This window comes from Penicillium concentricum, assembly GCF_028827145.1.
Source record: "Penicillium concentricum strain IBT 3081 chromosome Unknown utg000002l_segment0_segment0, whole genome shotgun sequence".
Lineage (NCBI taxonomy): Eukaryota > Fungi > Ascomycota > Eurotiomycetes > Eurotiales > Aspergillaceae > Penicillium > Penicillium concentricum.
Genome location: NW_026622755.1, coordinates 6,629,605 through 6,645,438, shown reverse-complemented (window position 1 = coordinate 6,645,438; position 15,834 = coordinate 6,629,605). Strand labels below are relative to the sequence as shown.

The 15,834-nt window shown below is 46.5% G+C and overlaps 6 protein-coding genes across 6 annotated transcripts; 3 read left to right on the top strand and 3 right to left on the bottom strand.

Moving 5' to 3' along the window:
• Positions 1-969: 969 nt before the first annotated feature.
• N7517_006237 (uncharacterized protein) lies at positions 970-3,745 on the bottom strand (the record flags this gene model as incomplete). The annotated part of the gene is made up of 5 exons (XM_056723967.1): positions 970-2,239; positions 2,293-3,124; positions 3,183-3,363; positions 3,418-3,558; positions 3,614-3,745. The coding sequence occupies 5 exons, from the start codon at positions 3,743-3,745 to the stop codon at positions 970-972; spliced, it is 2,556 nt and encodes an 851-aa protein (XP_056580217.1).
• Positions 3,746-4,065: 320 nt separating this feature from the next.
• On the top strand, positions 4,066-5,578 carry N7517_006236 (uncharacterized protein; the record flags this gene model as incomplete). The annotated part of the gene is made up of 3 exons (XM_056723966.1): positions 4,066-4,434; positions 4,531-5,264; positions 5,344-5,578. 3 exons carry the CDS (start codon positions 4,066-4,068, stop codon positions 5,576-5,578), a joined length of 1,338 nt encoding a protein of 445 aa, XP_056580216.1.
• Positions 5,579-6,058: 480 nt separating this feature from the next.
• N7517_006235 (RidA family protein) lies at positions 6,059-6,561 on the top strand (the record flags this gene model as incomplete). The annotated part of the gene is made up of 2 exons (XM_056723965.1): positions 6,059-6,170; positions 6,242-6,561. 2 exons carry the CDS (start codon positions 6,059-6,061, stop codon positions 6,559-6,561), a joined length of 432 nt encoding a protein of 143 aa, XP_056580215.1.
• A 407-nt stretch (positions 6,562-6,968) lies between these two features.
• Positions 6,969-8,661, bottom strand: N7517_006234 (uncharacterized protein; the record flags this gene model as incomplete). The annotated part of the gene is made up of 3 exons (XM_056723964.1): positions 6,969-8,112; positions 8,181-8,238; positions 8,511-8,661. The coding sequence occupies 3 exons, from the start codon at positions 8,659-8,661 to the stop codon at positions 6,969-6,971; spliced, it is 1,353 nt and encodes a 450-aa protein (XP_056580214.1).
• Positions 8,662-10,134: 1,473 nt separating this feature from the next.
• N7517_006233 (fungal specific transcription factor domain-containing protein) lies at positions 10,135-12,428 on the top strand (the record flags this gene model as incomplete). Its single annotated transcript, XM_056723963.1, has 6 exons — positions 10,135-10,156; positions 10,206-10,247; positions 10,291-10,578; positions 10,685-11,058; positions 11,115-11,287; positions 11,612-12,428. The coding sequence occupies 6 exons, from the start codon at positions 10,135-10,137 to the stop codon at positions 12,426-12,428; spliced, it is 1,716 nt and encodes a 571-aa protein (XP_056580213.1).
• Positions 12,429-14,968: 2,540 nt separating this feature from the next.
• Positions 14,969-15,745, bottom strand: N7517_006232 (putative Rho-associated protein kinase; the record flags this gene model as incomplete). Its single annotated transcript, XM_056723962.1, has 1 exon — positions 14,969-15,745. The coding sequence occupies one exon, from the start codon at positions 15,743-15,745 to the stop codon at positions 14,969-14,971; it is 777 nt and encodes a 258-aa protein (XP_056580212.1).
• Positions 15,746-15,834: the final 89 nt, after the last annotated feature.

The following is a 15,834-nucleotide window of genomic DNA, read 5'->3' as shown; positions in this document are numbered from 1 at the left end:
TGTAGGCAATTATTTCCAACGTGAATGGGGGTCAAGTCAAATCGGATCATGGGCATCTAGGCCTCCCTATATCAGTTTTGAAGTCATTGGGACTAATTGATTTAAGGCTACATCCGAAAAAAAAAAAGGCAAACAGAATTGCCGGCTTGATACGAGAAGGCTTGTGCAAGGGTCTAAATTGAACCAATCAGAAGACAATATATTAGCGTGGCAGGCAACCACCCGTGGCCTCTTAGTGCCTGATCGCGCTTCACCACACTGGGGCTTAGGAATCCTATGCTTTGGAGACAATAGTTGCAATTACCGCTGTCGGAGCACTCTTCATGGCTGCCTCGCAGATAGGAATTGGTGGTTGCTGGATTGGCGGTTTATAGCCTGGGGTCAGGTCCGGCCCCGCGGTGTCGCTCATTAGCAACCAGCTATGTAGCACCACAGGACACGTCTAAACTAAATACGGTCATCGGTATAGTAGAAACAACGGGGTCGCTGTTCGCTGGGCCGGTACTCGCGTGGCTGTTTCAGACGGGAATGAGATCGGAAGGCATGTCGCTTGGGCTGCCGTATTATGGGTTAGCAGCGTCATTCGCATTGTGTCTAGTGGGCCTAATATTTGTCTATCCCCCTACCCGGGAAGAGTAGACTGACAAATAATAGTTTACAAATGGTTACAAATGGTCTAAGTGTGGAGGAGTAAATTCTTGATATAACTTTGCTATCTGGATCTATGATACAAGGATGTTGGACAGGAGCATACCCTAATTTACGGGCACTCATTGAAGACCAGCCTGCGTATTTTGAAGACTCTGAGTAATAATGATAAGATATTTCAAACCACTTCTTCCACTGCTGTACGATGGTTTATTTCCTGAGACCGCGGTAGGTCACCTGTGCGAAACGTTCACATTCATGATCGATGTACTAATTTCAATTGTTGGTAAACGTTTTTGACAGTGGTATTTGTCTTCAATACTAGCGAATCCACTTTATCTCCCGAGTAGCCTTCAGTTGCCAAGAAGGCATCGCATTCGATGCTGTTGTCCCTACGAGGATCTCGAATTCGGCTTCTGCGTCGACAACCCAAACACCCAACTTCGTGTCATACATACCAAAAGCATGGAAATCGATCTCGATCTCAACTTCCTCCTCTTCATTTGGCGACAATGGACCTGACTTCGCAAATCCGCAGATCTGCTTCTTCGGCCTCGTCAACCGCCTAGGCGAGCATTGAGAAAACCACGCGATGACCGTCTCTCTACCAGGTATGTCACTACCTCCAGTGTTCCTGACATGGGCAGTCAGCTTCAGGGGAGGACCTTCCACAAGAGAATTTGTGCTGATAGAACCAGGCGAAACCTCAAAATTGTTATACGAGAGGCCGAACCCCAGAGGGAATAGTGGTTCAATGGATAGAAGGTCCCACCACCTGTAACCGACGAACATTCCCTCGGAGTAGTAGGTCTCGTTTTCCTCTCCCGGAAACGAGGAGAACGCAGGACAGTCCTCAAGTCGTCGCGGAAACGTCACTGGCAGTCGACCTGAAGGATTGACTCGACCACACAAAACAGCAGCTGCAGCATTGCCGAGTTCCTGGCCTTGATACCACGTATACAGTATTCCCTGCACATCGTCCATCCAAGAGTCCATTCTTATGGGAGTTCCGGCTTGTACGACCACGATCGTGCGCTTGCAAACGGCAGCCACTTCATGGATCAATCGCACCTGTTCGCCGGGCAAGTCAAAATTCAAGATGTCCTGACCTTCTGTCTCCCATTCCTTGTCACGTCCAACCACAATAATTGCCGCGTCACATTCTGATGCCAGCTGTGCAGCCTCAGCGGGTCGGTCCACTGTATCTAACTCCTCGAAGCCGAGTCGAGTCCCTTGGAACTGATCCTCCATCGGATCCATCAAATCGCGGAGCTCAGGGTGAGTTTGACGATCGTGTGATCGATAGTCGATGCGAATATCATACTCCCGTCCCGCAATCATATCAATAGAAACCTTTTTCTCCTCGCTGCCGTAGGTAAAGAACAGACTACCTTTCTCATCAAAGGCCCCCGACTGTTCCACAATGCGGACTCCATCGAGATAAAGATCAGCCGGTCCGATTGATGCTAAGGATATCATGTGGCAGCCTGAAGTCAGGGGTTGCAATGTGGCGCGGATGCGGTACGACCAGCTGGTCAAACTATCAATTTCGGGTGGAACGGTGCCGAAAGACATGAAATAAAGATCATCACTACGCGAAAGATCATTAGTAAGTAAATTGAATCTGAGAGGATTGATACACACGTGTGTGACTTTGCAACAGGAGGATTCACGAAGTCTTGACCGTTAAACCAGTCAATGGCGGCCCCAGTTCTCCCGGTGTCTGGATTCCTCACAACCTCACAGACAGGAAGATAGCGGTTGACTTTGGCCCCAGTCGCAGAAACAATCCTGGCGGTAGTATGGCAGAACTCGTCTTTGACGGAGCCGTGAACAGAAGTCCAGTAGGGGGCTTTGATGTATGAGCTCCCACCACCACCAGCCACCACCCGCTCTGCGTTGGGACCAAGGATAGCGATTTTCTTTAGGTCTTCGGTTGTTTTTAGCGGTAAAGCATTTGCCTCGTTCTTCAGCATCACAATACCAGAGCTAGCGGCTCGGCAGAGCAATGCCCTTTTCTCGGCTGTGTTTTCACACAGCTCGGGATCGTCTCTTGGATCCAAAAAGCGTCCTGCCTTCTTGAGCAGTCGCAGTATACGACTCGCGGACTCATCTACTCGGTTCAAGTTAATCAAACCTTCCCGGAGGGGCTTCTTGAGCGCGGCCTTAGAGCGTCTGCTAGGCGGTCCGGGCATCTCCAGGTCAAGCCCGTTGTTGATAGATGCGACTGTAGAGGTAGTCCCACCCCAGTCACTTGTGAAAACTCCATCCCAGCCCCATTCACCTCTGGCTATGTCAATTAGTAGCTCCTTGGATGCATCACAGTAATGATCGTTCACTTTGTTATAAGCTGTCATCATACACCAAGGGTCGGCATCACGGACGACCATTTGAAACGGCAACAAATAGACCTCGCGCAAGGCACGAGGTGTGATGTGAGCATTGTATTTGAACCGCTTTGTCTCTTGGTCATTTGCTATACAATCACAGAATCAAAATGACGGTCCATTTAGTGAGGCGGATATTATACTGACCAACAAAATGTTTTGGTGTGGCACCTACGCCGCAAGATTGAAGGCCTCGGACGTAGGCTGTTGCCAGCTTCCCCGTGAGATATGGATCTTCACCAAATGACTCGAAATTCCGGCCACCGAGTGGATGTCGATGGATACAGATTGTGGGAGCAAGCAGGACCGATGCGGACTTGGATTTGCACTGCCAACACCTTAGTCTTGTTCCTCCGACATGACCCGATGGGAAATGGCTCACCTCTTCTCCCAATAATTGAGCAATCTCAAATAAGATGTCCTTGTCCCATGTTGCTCCCAAGCTTACACCCGATGGTAGGAAAGCGGCTGGAACGCCCTCCCCAAATATCTCTCCTCGCGCTCCAGAGGGCCCGTCAGACATCTAGCATGATCTTTAGTTTATTTCCGGAACATTAGTTTATGGTAGCTGCACTGACCTTCAGGGATGGGATGCCTAGACGCTTGATGCTAGCGGTCCGCCATTGTGATTCGCCGGCAATCAGAGCGAGTTTCTCATCGAGGGTGAGGCTTGATAGCAAGAATTCGGTATCATCTGATATGGTTACCATTTCTCAAAGTACATGTACCTAGAAATGTAGGCAATGATATCCTATATTCATAGTATATATGTGTTCGATGTGTGAGGTTGCTCATGACTATGATAAGGCGGAATTCACGTCCCCGGATGGTGGAGCCTCAGGAATTTATATTCCGCCTCTTATCTGATGTAGTTTGAGAGTATTTCAACTTCCAATCTACTTCGATTTGTTCCCTATTGGTTTCTATAATGATATATCAGGTATATAATGTGATCAGTCACGTCTAGAATGGTCGTAACGGTTTCGATTTACCAGGAAATCCCATTTTGCTCCACATCAAGCCCACTGAGATGGCTGTTTCTTGCAACGGAGCCAGCGTCGAGGTCCCGGCGCATGACGAGGTCATATCCACCCCGGACCAATACCGTAGGACTATAACGCCTCCCAAGATAATGAGCAGTACCGCCCATGAAACGACATCGGGTCTTACAGAGGAATTTGATAGAGATTCTGGTTACGAATCTCCACCAGGCCAGGAAAAAAATGGCTCAAATATTGCCGGAAAATTACAGCAAATTACACTGCCTTTTATGCAGAGGGCTGTTATCACGCCTGAGATGGGTGAAGAACTCAACATGGTCCTCCGAAAGATCATCGTACGTGATCCCGCTCCAGGCGAGGTCGTCGTTCGTATCTACTACACGGGAATCTGCCGCAGTGTAAGTTGTATCCGCGCATTTCCAGTGTTGTTAGCTTCTATCCCGCTCTTCCCCCCAGAAAGGGAAATTGCTTTTCTAACACTTCGGTTCTCCTAGGACGCATGCTTCTCGGTCGGCCCTGGTCCGGGCTATCCCAAACATAACCACGTTTCTGGCCACGAAGGTATAGGTGCTGTGGTCAAATCGCACGACCCCTCTCTCATCGGTCATACCGTCGGGATACGCTACCTAGGTTCCACCTGTGGATCCTGCACATATTGCCTCCGCGGCCTTCCTACTTCATGTCCCTCCCAACTCAACACACCCAAGCAGATTGCCGGCACATTCCAGGAATACGCTACCGTTCCAGCCAGCTGCGTCGTACGGTTACCAGAGGCGATCTGGAACGGAAAGATTGATCCTGCGCTCTGCGCCACCGCTCTATGCTCTGGGTCAACTGCGTTAACGTCCCTGAGAGCAGCTAAGGTGCGCCCGGGGGATGTAGTCATCGTCGCCGGGATTGGGGGTGCCATTGGACATATGACCGGGGCGATTGCGAAGCAGGTTCTCCGAGCGAGGGTAATCGGAATCGATATCAAGGCGAAGATCAACAAGTTGCTGTTGAAAGACCATGCCCAGTATAGCGACTTTGCCCTTAGCGCCCCTGAAGCGCATGATGGTGATGCTTGGTTGAATTTTCACGGTGCGCTACTTCGGGCCTGTGAGGAACTACGAGGTTCCTGTGGCCTGACGCGCGCGGCTGAGGCTGTCATTGTATCGAGCAGCTCGTTTTCTGCGTTTTGGAGATTGGATGATTATGTCTGCGATGGTGGCAGGATTGTTTGCGTTGGGTAAGAAATTATACTAGTCCCCTACATCAGAGATCATCTATTACCGAATGGAAGCTAAAACAATGGGTTGCGTATATAGTGTACCCGAAGGCGAGAACGTCCTGGCCATTCCACTACGGTCTGTTGTGGAACGCAATTTGCACTTGTCGGGGAATTTGATGGGTGGGCATCGGGAGGCGCTTGAGGTAGTAGAATACATTCTATCGGGCCAAATAAAGCCTCAAATTACTATAGCTGCATTGGAAGATATTCCAGCACAGATGCAAAGCATAGTCGATTGCGAAACGATAGGCAAGGTTGTGGTGTCCATCTGAATGGGTATTTACCAAATCGAGATGGTGTATACAGCGCACAAAAGGTATTCTTCGGTATTTTATCAGCATGAAACATTTCTATCAAATTAAATGTCTTAGTAAGAATAGATATACGAAGTTGGCGATTAAGACTACAATTTGGTGAGATTCCGTGGTTACAAATCCATATGAACCACTTTTCCCCAGGAATCCGACGATGACAATTCAGATCTTGTGTGGGAGTCAATCAATGAGGCAAATATGCCGGGATCATCTCAAACCCTTACCAATGGATATTTTCCGCTGCGTTGCGGAATAGGCCACTAGTAAAAGATAGGAATTCACATTCCGTGCAGTGGATCAACCCCAATTCGGACTAAGACGTCAAGCCAAAGTGGAAAATCACTTCCTTTATTAAAGTGCATCTTACCCTTTGAACTGAAGAACTGAATTAAATTGAACCTTCTGAATTTGAAAAGAAAACCAACTCAAACCGTTATTATGTCTCACCTGAAATACTATGCATACGAGGGAGCCGGGACCCAAAAGCAACGGGATTTCTGGTACAGCCAAGCCGTTCGTGTCGGCGATCGAATTGAATGTGCAGGTCAAGGTAAATGACTCAATTTTGTTTCCCTATTGAAACACTGGGGGAAAATATGGCCTAACTCATGGCAATGGTAGGCGGCTGGGACCCTGTTACGGGCGAATTCGAGAAGGAAATCAATGCGCAGATTGATCTTGCTTTTTCGAACGTGGAACGCTGCCTGAAAGACGCCGGTGGCCAGGGCTGGTCACAAGTGTACCGCGTGAATTCCTACCACGTTCCAATCAATAACGAGGCTATGGCGGCTATGGTCCGGAACTTCAAGAAACACATGCCGGATCACCAGCCCATCTGGACTTGTGTTGGTGTTTCCAGACTTGGAGAAGACGATATGCGTGTTGAAATTGAAGTAGTCGCTCACGACCCTGAAAGCGCGAAGGCGGCTGGTTCTTTGTGAATATTGGAACCCTTAGTCATGTATCGATAGAAGAGTTCGTTTCGACCAAAATGTGAAGAATGCTTTTTTTCTGCAGATGTGTTTTGTCATTTGCAATTGTAGCAGAATTACTATAATCATGTTTCCGCCGTTGGATATAGCCAGGGAGTAGCATGATGAGAGATAGCTTTATGGAGAGAAAGAATTGTACATTCACTATGTATGAAGTGGAGCGGATGAGAAGATTGAGGAAGAGAGGAAGGAAGAAACACAATGGGAGAGATCTAACTGACTATATATGCTCCTACCTCAACAGTCCCCATATACATATTCTGCGCAGCCAAAATAGAGAGATTCAAGACGTATTTGTATTTTCCAAGGTTCACCAGTGTCCTCGAATTTGGATACAATCTAAAATAGATCTGCATCTAGAACTTTCTGGCAGGTGTACGCGCTTCAAACAAGGCATCGAGTTGTGCGAATGATCTTCCCTTCGTCTCAGGCATGGAAATGAAACAGACAAAAGTCAACACAATGCTAAACCCAAAGAATAAAAGACCAGACTTCGGTCCGAGGTTTGCGCTGTCCTTATTGACCAAGTAAGGAATGGCAATCGACCAGGCCATATTGAACAGGGAGCTAGAAAACGCAGCAAGGGATGTCGTCTTCGCACGCAGACGCGAAGAGGAGATTTCCCCAACAATAGTCCAGCCTACAGCACCGACAGAAGCATAATAGAAGACTGACCAGATGATACAGAATGCAGCCAGTGAACGGTAGTTCCAAGTTTCCCCGAAACCCAGGAATCCAAGCAGGGAGATAATCAACAGACAAACCAGCATACCGTAACAACCAATGAGAAGTTGGCTTCGGCGTCCAACACGCTCGATGACGAAGAAAGCAAAAACAGCTGAGACCAAAGAGCACACGACAGATATAACAGTGACGAGGAACGCATTGCCCATTCCCGACAAAGTAAGGAAGTAGGACAGATAGTTACCGCAAAGCGGATAACCCATGAAAATTTGCATCACCACAGGCAGACAGGCCAGGAACGTGCGACGGAGATTTGTTCCTTGCAAGCATTCCATGAAGGAGGAAGAGCCCTCTTTTGCTTGTTGCTCGTGGGCTAGCGTCTCTTGTATCTGGACTAACACATCGTCCAAGTCGATGCTCTCGGCTCCGTGCAACTTGATTATTGCGGCCCTAGCATCATCAATTCTACCCTTTGCGACGAGGAAATAGGGAGACTCTGGAACGAAAGGGATGAACATTATGAGACAGAATAGAGCTGGTCCAAATTGCGATACGACGGCGCCTTTCCATGACCAACTATTTTCAACGTGGCTCGTACCCTCCAAAACACAGGAGGCAATCAGCTGGCCCAGGATGATCCAAAACTGGAAGAGTGAGAGTGTCACTCCTCTAATCGACGTTGGCGTGATCTCCGAGACGTAAGTTTGTGTGTTGGCTTGCATAGAACCCATTGCAGCTCCCATAAAGATTTTAGCCAAAACCCAGACTTTCCAGCTTGGGGAGAATAGCTCGGTCAGTGTACCGGCAATAGTGAGACTTTGGAGGTAGAAAATGAATTAGTTAATTGACTTGTATGGCATTTAACACGGCGCTGCGACACTCACACGACAGTAATGAGGAAGCAGATGCGACGCCCGAATGTATCGTTCAACACACCCGATCCTAAGGCAGAGACAATAGCAGCCACGTACTGAACAATGGTCCAGACAAGTTGACGGTTTGCAGGCAGGGTCTAGGACTGGAGGGCTTCATCGTAAATGCCGAAGCGGTGGATGAACTGAGAGTTTGCGATAATCGAGCCGATCATCGTCAGGTCGTATCCAATGAGAATTGGCGTAGTAGAACAGGCGAAGGCTTTTGGTTATCAGGTCAGTGCTTCTATTCTGACAATACCCAGGTCTGTCCACTCTTTGTTCCAGGAAATGAATACTAACCAGCCAGCAAAGCACGTCTATTCATTTTCAGTTCGTTGAATTGGTCTTTGAGTGAAGTTGGTGCGATTAGGGTGGTCATGCCGATGTCTTCACCTTCTGACCTGATTTTCTCGACATCGAGACCTTTCTTAAGCTCTTCATGGGTCTCCATGGTTTGATCGGAATAATATAGTTCGTAACCAAAAAAGGAACCGTGCAGTAGGTAGAGAATCGGTGGAAATGTACACTGGGAGCAAAGTATGAAGCAACCTTTATATAGTCCCGTCTGAACTAGCATTAAGCTGACACCTTAGTAAATAGATTATACAATGACCCGGGGGTACAGTGGGGAATTCCAGTAGCGTTATCTCTTTCCCCTAGATAACGTGGCGCAAAACCTAACGTCCGCCACCCGGTTTGTGAATTCCGCTGTCTAATATGAAGTGAGACTGATAACCTATCCTCTCAAGTTCTACGATCATTCTAACGGTGAGACGGCGCCATTTTGCCGTGGGCCATAGGAGTACACAGGAGGCGATATAGCTCCGAATGTGATTCTCAGATTTCGTAGGCAAGGGGAATTTGATTGAAGCGCAGGATAATTGGACACAATTTCATTTGAATCTCACAGAGCTAGAGGTTGATCAGGGTACTGGCGTGAGGAGCACCGGGTTCACAAGCGATGGCCTATCATCCAAACGCTCAAAAGTCCCAAAATCTATAGTTTGTGGGTCTACGGGTCTACAGAGCTCTCGGGCCCAAATATCCTTAAAGTACCCACCTCTGGGGTCGACAGGGGGGCAAGAAGATAATGTGGATGCTCGTGACCTACCCCAGTTCTCCAGTTCTGCCACAAATTTCGAGGAATGGATTTATATTAGCTTATTCCTTTTTCTCTTTTTCACAGACTTCACTTTATAGGATATAAAATGTGAGAGCCCCTATTCCTGCTACTTCACAAGATTTCTAGGTCTATTGAACTTTGTGTTTCACTTTTAATATCGTATGTACAGTGAAAGCGATATATCGGTCCCACTTCCCCAGATCTTTTCTCTTATCGTGAATTGGTAAGGCGATGAGTGTAAATATTCTCCCCCGGAATTTATATTCCTATCCTGCACGCGGTGGCAAGGATATCGCATCGTTACGGCAGCCGAAATGGGCCAAATTTACAATGCTTATTAATACTATAATTTTCACCGAGTTTCCGCTTTCGTAACGTACAACATGCATTCTGCCTATCCTAAACCTACGTAGTGCGTAAGGTGATGATATATAGTCTACTATAGCGATAATATACATAGAGGGACTCGTAATTATATATCCAGTATTTTGTGGTTCGATTACCTAGCGGTGATTGATTACTAAGTTTCTGCAAAGCAGAAACCCGTCAAGTTTGGCCGATTTCGGCTGCCGTACGTTACGGAGGTAAACCGAACCCTTTTTGTAAAATAATCAGTCGGGTTTGGGGGGTACAGTCTTCCATTTTCTAGGGTGCATCATTTTCTGAAAGTGAATTTCGATTAGCTGTGACCTATATCAACATGGAGAGTACTCTAGAAACTCAACAGCAGAGTCCAGAATCCAATCATCCACGATCAGCCGCATCGGTGCGTGGTAGGTATGCCTCCCGTGCGTGCCACGAATGTCGTCGCCGGAGATCCAAGGTACGAGACCACTTATTTCTCGGTCAATAACGCTAACATAAATCCCTAGTGCAACGGCGAAACTCCATGTTTAAGATGTCGCAATCGAGGAGTTAGTTGTGAATATGCAACAACTAATGACCACCGCGGGACAGCTCCCAAATCTCTTATTCATCTCCTAAGATCTCGGATAAATATGCTAGAGCAGGTAGTCTGGCTGCACTCGATTGACATTGAGAGCTCCATCGCAGAATTGAGAGCACGTGGAAAGATCTCAGCAGATGGTGAAGCGTTAGAAAGCGAGTCACATCCGGATTTCGGAGAGCCTATCGAGCCAGAGGAAACGTTATCTATGAATGGTTCATTAAATTTCGAGTGTGACGGGCAAGCTCGTTATTTCGGCTCGAGCAGTGGAAGAGCCGAGCTTTTGCAATACGCTAGCAGTGAGTTAAGACAGGAGATCTTATCCCAGTCACGCAGAGTAGAGTGTTCAAAGTTGACGATTTTGTATATTATCCTTGCTAGGTTCACTTCCGCCAGTACCCTTAGAGGCCTGTATGATAGCATCTCCGGGCGGAAGCTTCCAGTCGTTTGATATGGACGATATCCCGCCTGAGTTAGTGGATCATCTTGTTGATCTCTACTTTCAGTGGGAACAACCCTGGCATCAGGTAGTCGATGAAACCCTATTTAAGCAAAGCCAACGAGACAACGGTCGGTTTTTCAGTCCGCTGCTCTTGAACTGCATTCTCGCCATTGGGTCTCGCTACTCGGACAGAGTAGATGTACGCTCTGATCCAAATGACCCAAAGACAGCTGGTCAATTGTTTCTTGAAAATGCTGAGGTGATGTTACATTTTGATCTCAGGTCACCAACCACTGCTACGGTCCAATCACTTTCCGTTCTGGCTATGGCCTACGTTGTGAGAGCTCTCTCATCCCGGATTTGTTTGTCACTTTACTCATCTTACTTCGCTAGGCAATGGGCTCGGACGCTGCTGCATGGCTACGTCATGGCATGGCTTTTCGCATGGCTTTTGATATGGGGTTCAATCTTGACCCCTCTACCCTAATGCGCTCTGGTCAAATTTCCCCGGAAGAAGCTCAATTGCGAACTCAAATATATTGGGCGCTTTATTGCACGGACAAGTTGTGGGCGACATATACTGGTCGCGTTTGTACTATGCTTGTAAGGCAGCCTTGGTATTTCTATTTTGATATCTATCACTCTTGCATCGTCGCTAATTCCAGCTTCTTATGGTTAAGGACTGCCAAGGCTCAGTTCCTCTACCCTCGACTCAAAATTTCATGAAAAATAACGACACCTCTGAGGTATCTAGTCCCAGATACGGCCTTTTGCTACCGACACTTCATCGTGAATTTTCTATCCACTGTCGCTCTTTGGAGAAGATAATGGTCAGCTTGTCTGTAGAATAGTTACCCTGATTGATTGATGACTGCTGACAATATCCATAGCTATGGCCCCCGAAAGCTGCCGCCTGGTGTAGAAATGCAATGTGCGTTTGACACATGTCTACTTGAGATCAAACAATGGAAATATTCTCTTCCTCCGGAGCTGAAGGTGAATCGGACAGGAAAGAAGAACAAGTTTCCTCATGCCTACACTCTCAACATGTCCTATCACACATCTATCATACTACTGTGCAAACCGTTTCTCCCGAAAAATTATTCTGCATCCCCAGAGTCGCACCCCCAGAAAGACAAGGTTACCCAAAAAGCAATACTCCTATGCGCAGAAGCCGCGAAAGAGATAGCTGCTCTTAGTCAACAATACCGTGCTGTCTTTGGCAGTTTTCGAAGAAGCCCTGTCACTGCTACACACTGCACGCTCTCTGCTGCGCTTGCGACTATTCAAGCTGATAGCTTCGGGCATACGGCAAGTCGAAAGTCCACGACACATCTGATAGAAACATTTCTGAAGACCTTGGAAGAACTTTCGGATTCTTGGGTCCCTGCGGGACGATACTGGAGCAGTGTTCGGCAAATGGCTCAAGGCCCGGGGCAGACGGGAACTGATGACATGGTGGTTCTGCCCACGGTAGCTGATCTTCAGCCTATGCATCGCACCCTAGAATTTCCATTCAACGAACAACACATGGACCAGGCGATATTACAGCAGTATTTGTCAACTGGGTGGATTGGTCTGCCGGAGGAACCAGGCTTCAATGCAGGAGGGTTTGACCTTACCAACCCGCACTCTCTGGTTTCATTATTTGATCAAAGTGGTAGCGAGGGTTATTCTATGCCGTTCTTATTCGATGGCCATACATAATTTGCTTAGTTGGATATTCCCTTCATGTCTTTGGGTGTCTACATATTTGATCCATGTATCTGTATATACTTCTGGTGTGCCCACACTGGCTAGATGGTATTTATTCCTTTGTTAAGCCGTCACCTTTGTCTGGTCACTTCAGTCACCTATCATTTTCAGGACACCCATTACCTCTAATGATCTGAATGATCTGAACAGGGCCAATAGCCTTTGGTCGGTCTAAATAACCCTAAAACCTTTCGTGTACTCTCTTTGACCGGATCCTCAGAGTTCATCTACACTTGGTTTCTTGCCCAATATTCTCACGTTTCATGTGCCCCGCATGGTAATTCAAGGAGCCTTAGCCGATACCTCTTTATCTTCGACATTCTTGATCTCATAAGAAGGATGTCTCGTAAAGGGGATCAAAAATGCCAGGACTACGGTGAGTACGGTACCGGCCAATAAAAAGGGGCAAAGATGCCCTTGATCCCACCATATATCGATAGCCGTGGTAACAATATCATCAAAATCAAATCCAGAATCTTCAAATAGACATAATTCTCTCATGGTAGGATGAAGGTATCCTCGCCAGGCTGGCTGAAAGTGTAAAGCCAACTCCGGTCCTAGCAAGCCTCTGCGAACCAATCTTTCACAGGTCTTAGTCTCCTTTGCAGATTCAATAGAGGTTTATTCTGCATTCCCGGTCATATCCTTTGTCTTACGCTTAAAATCATACGCTACTAAAGCCATTGTAGGATAGATATTATACCAACAAGCAGAAATAAGACTATTAAAAAATTGATAGCGTTTAAGTTCTAGAAACCCTATTTCCCCAAATCGGCGACCCCATTCCCTAGCGCTAAAGATAATGTCGTTGTAGGGTTTGTGGCCATATGCCATAAAGTATAGGAGTGTCCTAACCGTAAACTATTCAGTTCTAGCAGAGTAGAGATCGTAAATACCTTTTAATAGTCTAGTAAGTATTAGTTGACACGGTGAGCCTACTATATAATTGTTTATATACTGCATGTACATATATAAATCATTATTTTCGATTTGTACATATGAAGTACAAATGTCTTTAGCTGGGTAGTTCCAGCGATCACTATTCTCTCTTCTAGTCGTTATATAATTCTAGGGACATTGTATAACATGACTCTGGGTACCCCGTGTATTGGGTATAAATACTTTATAGGTTGAGCACCGTTTTATGGGACAAACTATTTATGAAGCCAGGACATAGCCATTCTGAAGTTTCAAAAATCATTTCATATAGTAATTTGGCCAACCTGATTAGATTCAGTCCCGATACTGTTTGGCTGTTATGTCTTCGAAAACAATTCGAATGTCTAAAGATGAGGTCAAAAAGTAAATAATGGTTTATTGTATCTTGTTCTGTGCTAATCTTAAGGCTTCTAGGGAGGACAATAGACATACTTGCAGGAGACGATCATAAAGCGTTCAGCGTCCATGAAGAGCTGATTTGTTCTTCTTCTTCTTCATTTTTTGAGAAGGCCATCGCGGGTGAATGGCAGGAGTCTTCGTAACGTATAATTCAACTGCCAGACGACGAACCAAAAGTAATCGCGGTATATATACACTGGCTCTATTACGACACACTTCCTGTGTTTTGCGATGAACCAGGCCTCTCTGGAAATTCCGAATACGTTGACCTAGTCAAGGCATATGTGTTAGGGGACAAATTCCTTGACCCTACGTTCCAAGATGCAACCATAGATGCTATCATCGAAAAAAGCGTCTCACAATCTCAGGATGGGTCAGCATGGTTCCCTGTTGGGGAAGCAATAGAGTATGCTTATGGCAACACGTGCGAGTCAGCTCTGATCCGCAAACTGATTGTGGATATGTATTTACATAATGGGAACGGTGAATGGCTTCATAACTGGGGAGAGTCAGCACTCATCCCCCAGCCTTTTCTTTTGGAGCTTGCTTCAAAGCTGTTGGATCGACGGGATGGCGCTGGGGATTCTTTTGAATCCTCTAAGTATCATATTCACGGTTCAATTGATAAGAAAGACAGAAATTGACCAAGAATTCTAGGATGTGGTATCGCAAAACCCGAAAAATGTGGGTGAATATTATATCATTAAGCCTCCCTGCAGAGCTTGCCTTGATTGACTTTCTTGGAATCATACATGATTTGATACTCCCCACGCCACGATTTACCAATGTATCTAGTAAGCCAACCGGCTATCTAACCACCTACTTTCACCAATATGGAGCTTATCTCCCGATCTCCTATAACGACTTATCAGGCCTTGCATAAGCTATAGCTTACCTTGAAGATAAGGACTATCGACCATATAATCTAGCAAAGCTACCAGCTTATAAGCGTGACGTGTAACTTGCTGGCGTTTATGGTGCATCACTATTGTGTAGGGCTACATGGGAGGGCCAGACTGCTACTGAAGACGGGAGGGTAGATGTTTACTCGAAGAGTGGAAACAACCAAATTGGTTTCGCTGCTCATCCTTGCTCCATTAACAATGATCGCCCCCGCTGATCCACTTGATGTTGACATTTTACTAACAAGCGATTCATTCAAAAACAAAGTTCTCATCCGCCGATCCAGTCAACCATATTTGTAGATCTTTGAAAGCGTCAAGGTCATTTTTCTCGAGCGAGATATTAACAGCAGGGTCGTGCCAGTGGCGGGTTCTTTTCGTTTCGGTGCTGCGCAACGACTCCCCGATATATCGACAGCTATCGAAATCGATGAGAATAAACGTACCATCATCATCAAGCATAATGTTTGCAGGGTTGATATCGTTATGGACAAGTCCGAAAGAATGAAGATGTTTGATGGCAGCCAAGATTCCTTCTAGGCCACTTTTCATATTCGCTTTCACTAATTCGCGCGGACTTGAAAGGAAAGCGACCTTGCCTAGGCGTTGGGGATTGACTGCTTCAAGTAATGTCGACGTATATTGTCTGAAACATAGCCCAGAGACTCGACCGTGAGTATCCTTATAGCCATAGTAGGTCGCGAGGTTCGGATGGGAGTTCTTGCGAAGAAACTCGCATGTTTCGATTTCGCGAGCGATTTGCTTTTCAAGATTCCCATCGGTATACGCGAGGAGACTTGGTGTTTTCATATAGATCGCTGACCATGCAGTTTTCGCTTCTGGGCCCCTATCCTCGGTTGGAATTTGCTTGAGTTCCTGGAGATCGTCTAGCGCTTTTGGCGAATTTAATCGATTCGTCCATTTCCCGGAATATAATATGCCATCTTGCCGAACAAAAACCTGGACATAGGAAAATTTCATTTTGCCATCAATCCTTCTGAATGCCTCATTATTCTGGATAACTTCCATATTTATGAGAGACAGACATGTGCTGGCAAAAGCAGTGTTGAGTTGGTAGAAGAAAAAGGTGGGCGGCTCAGGGCCAGCCCTTTTTCAGT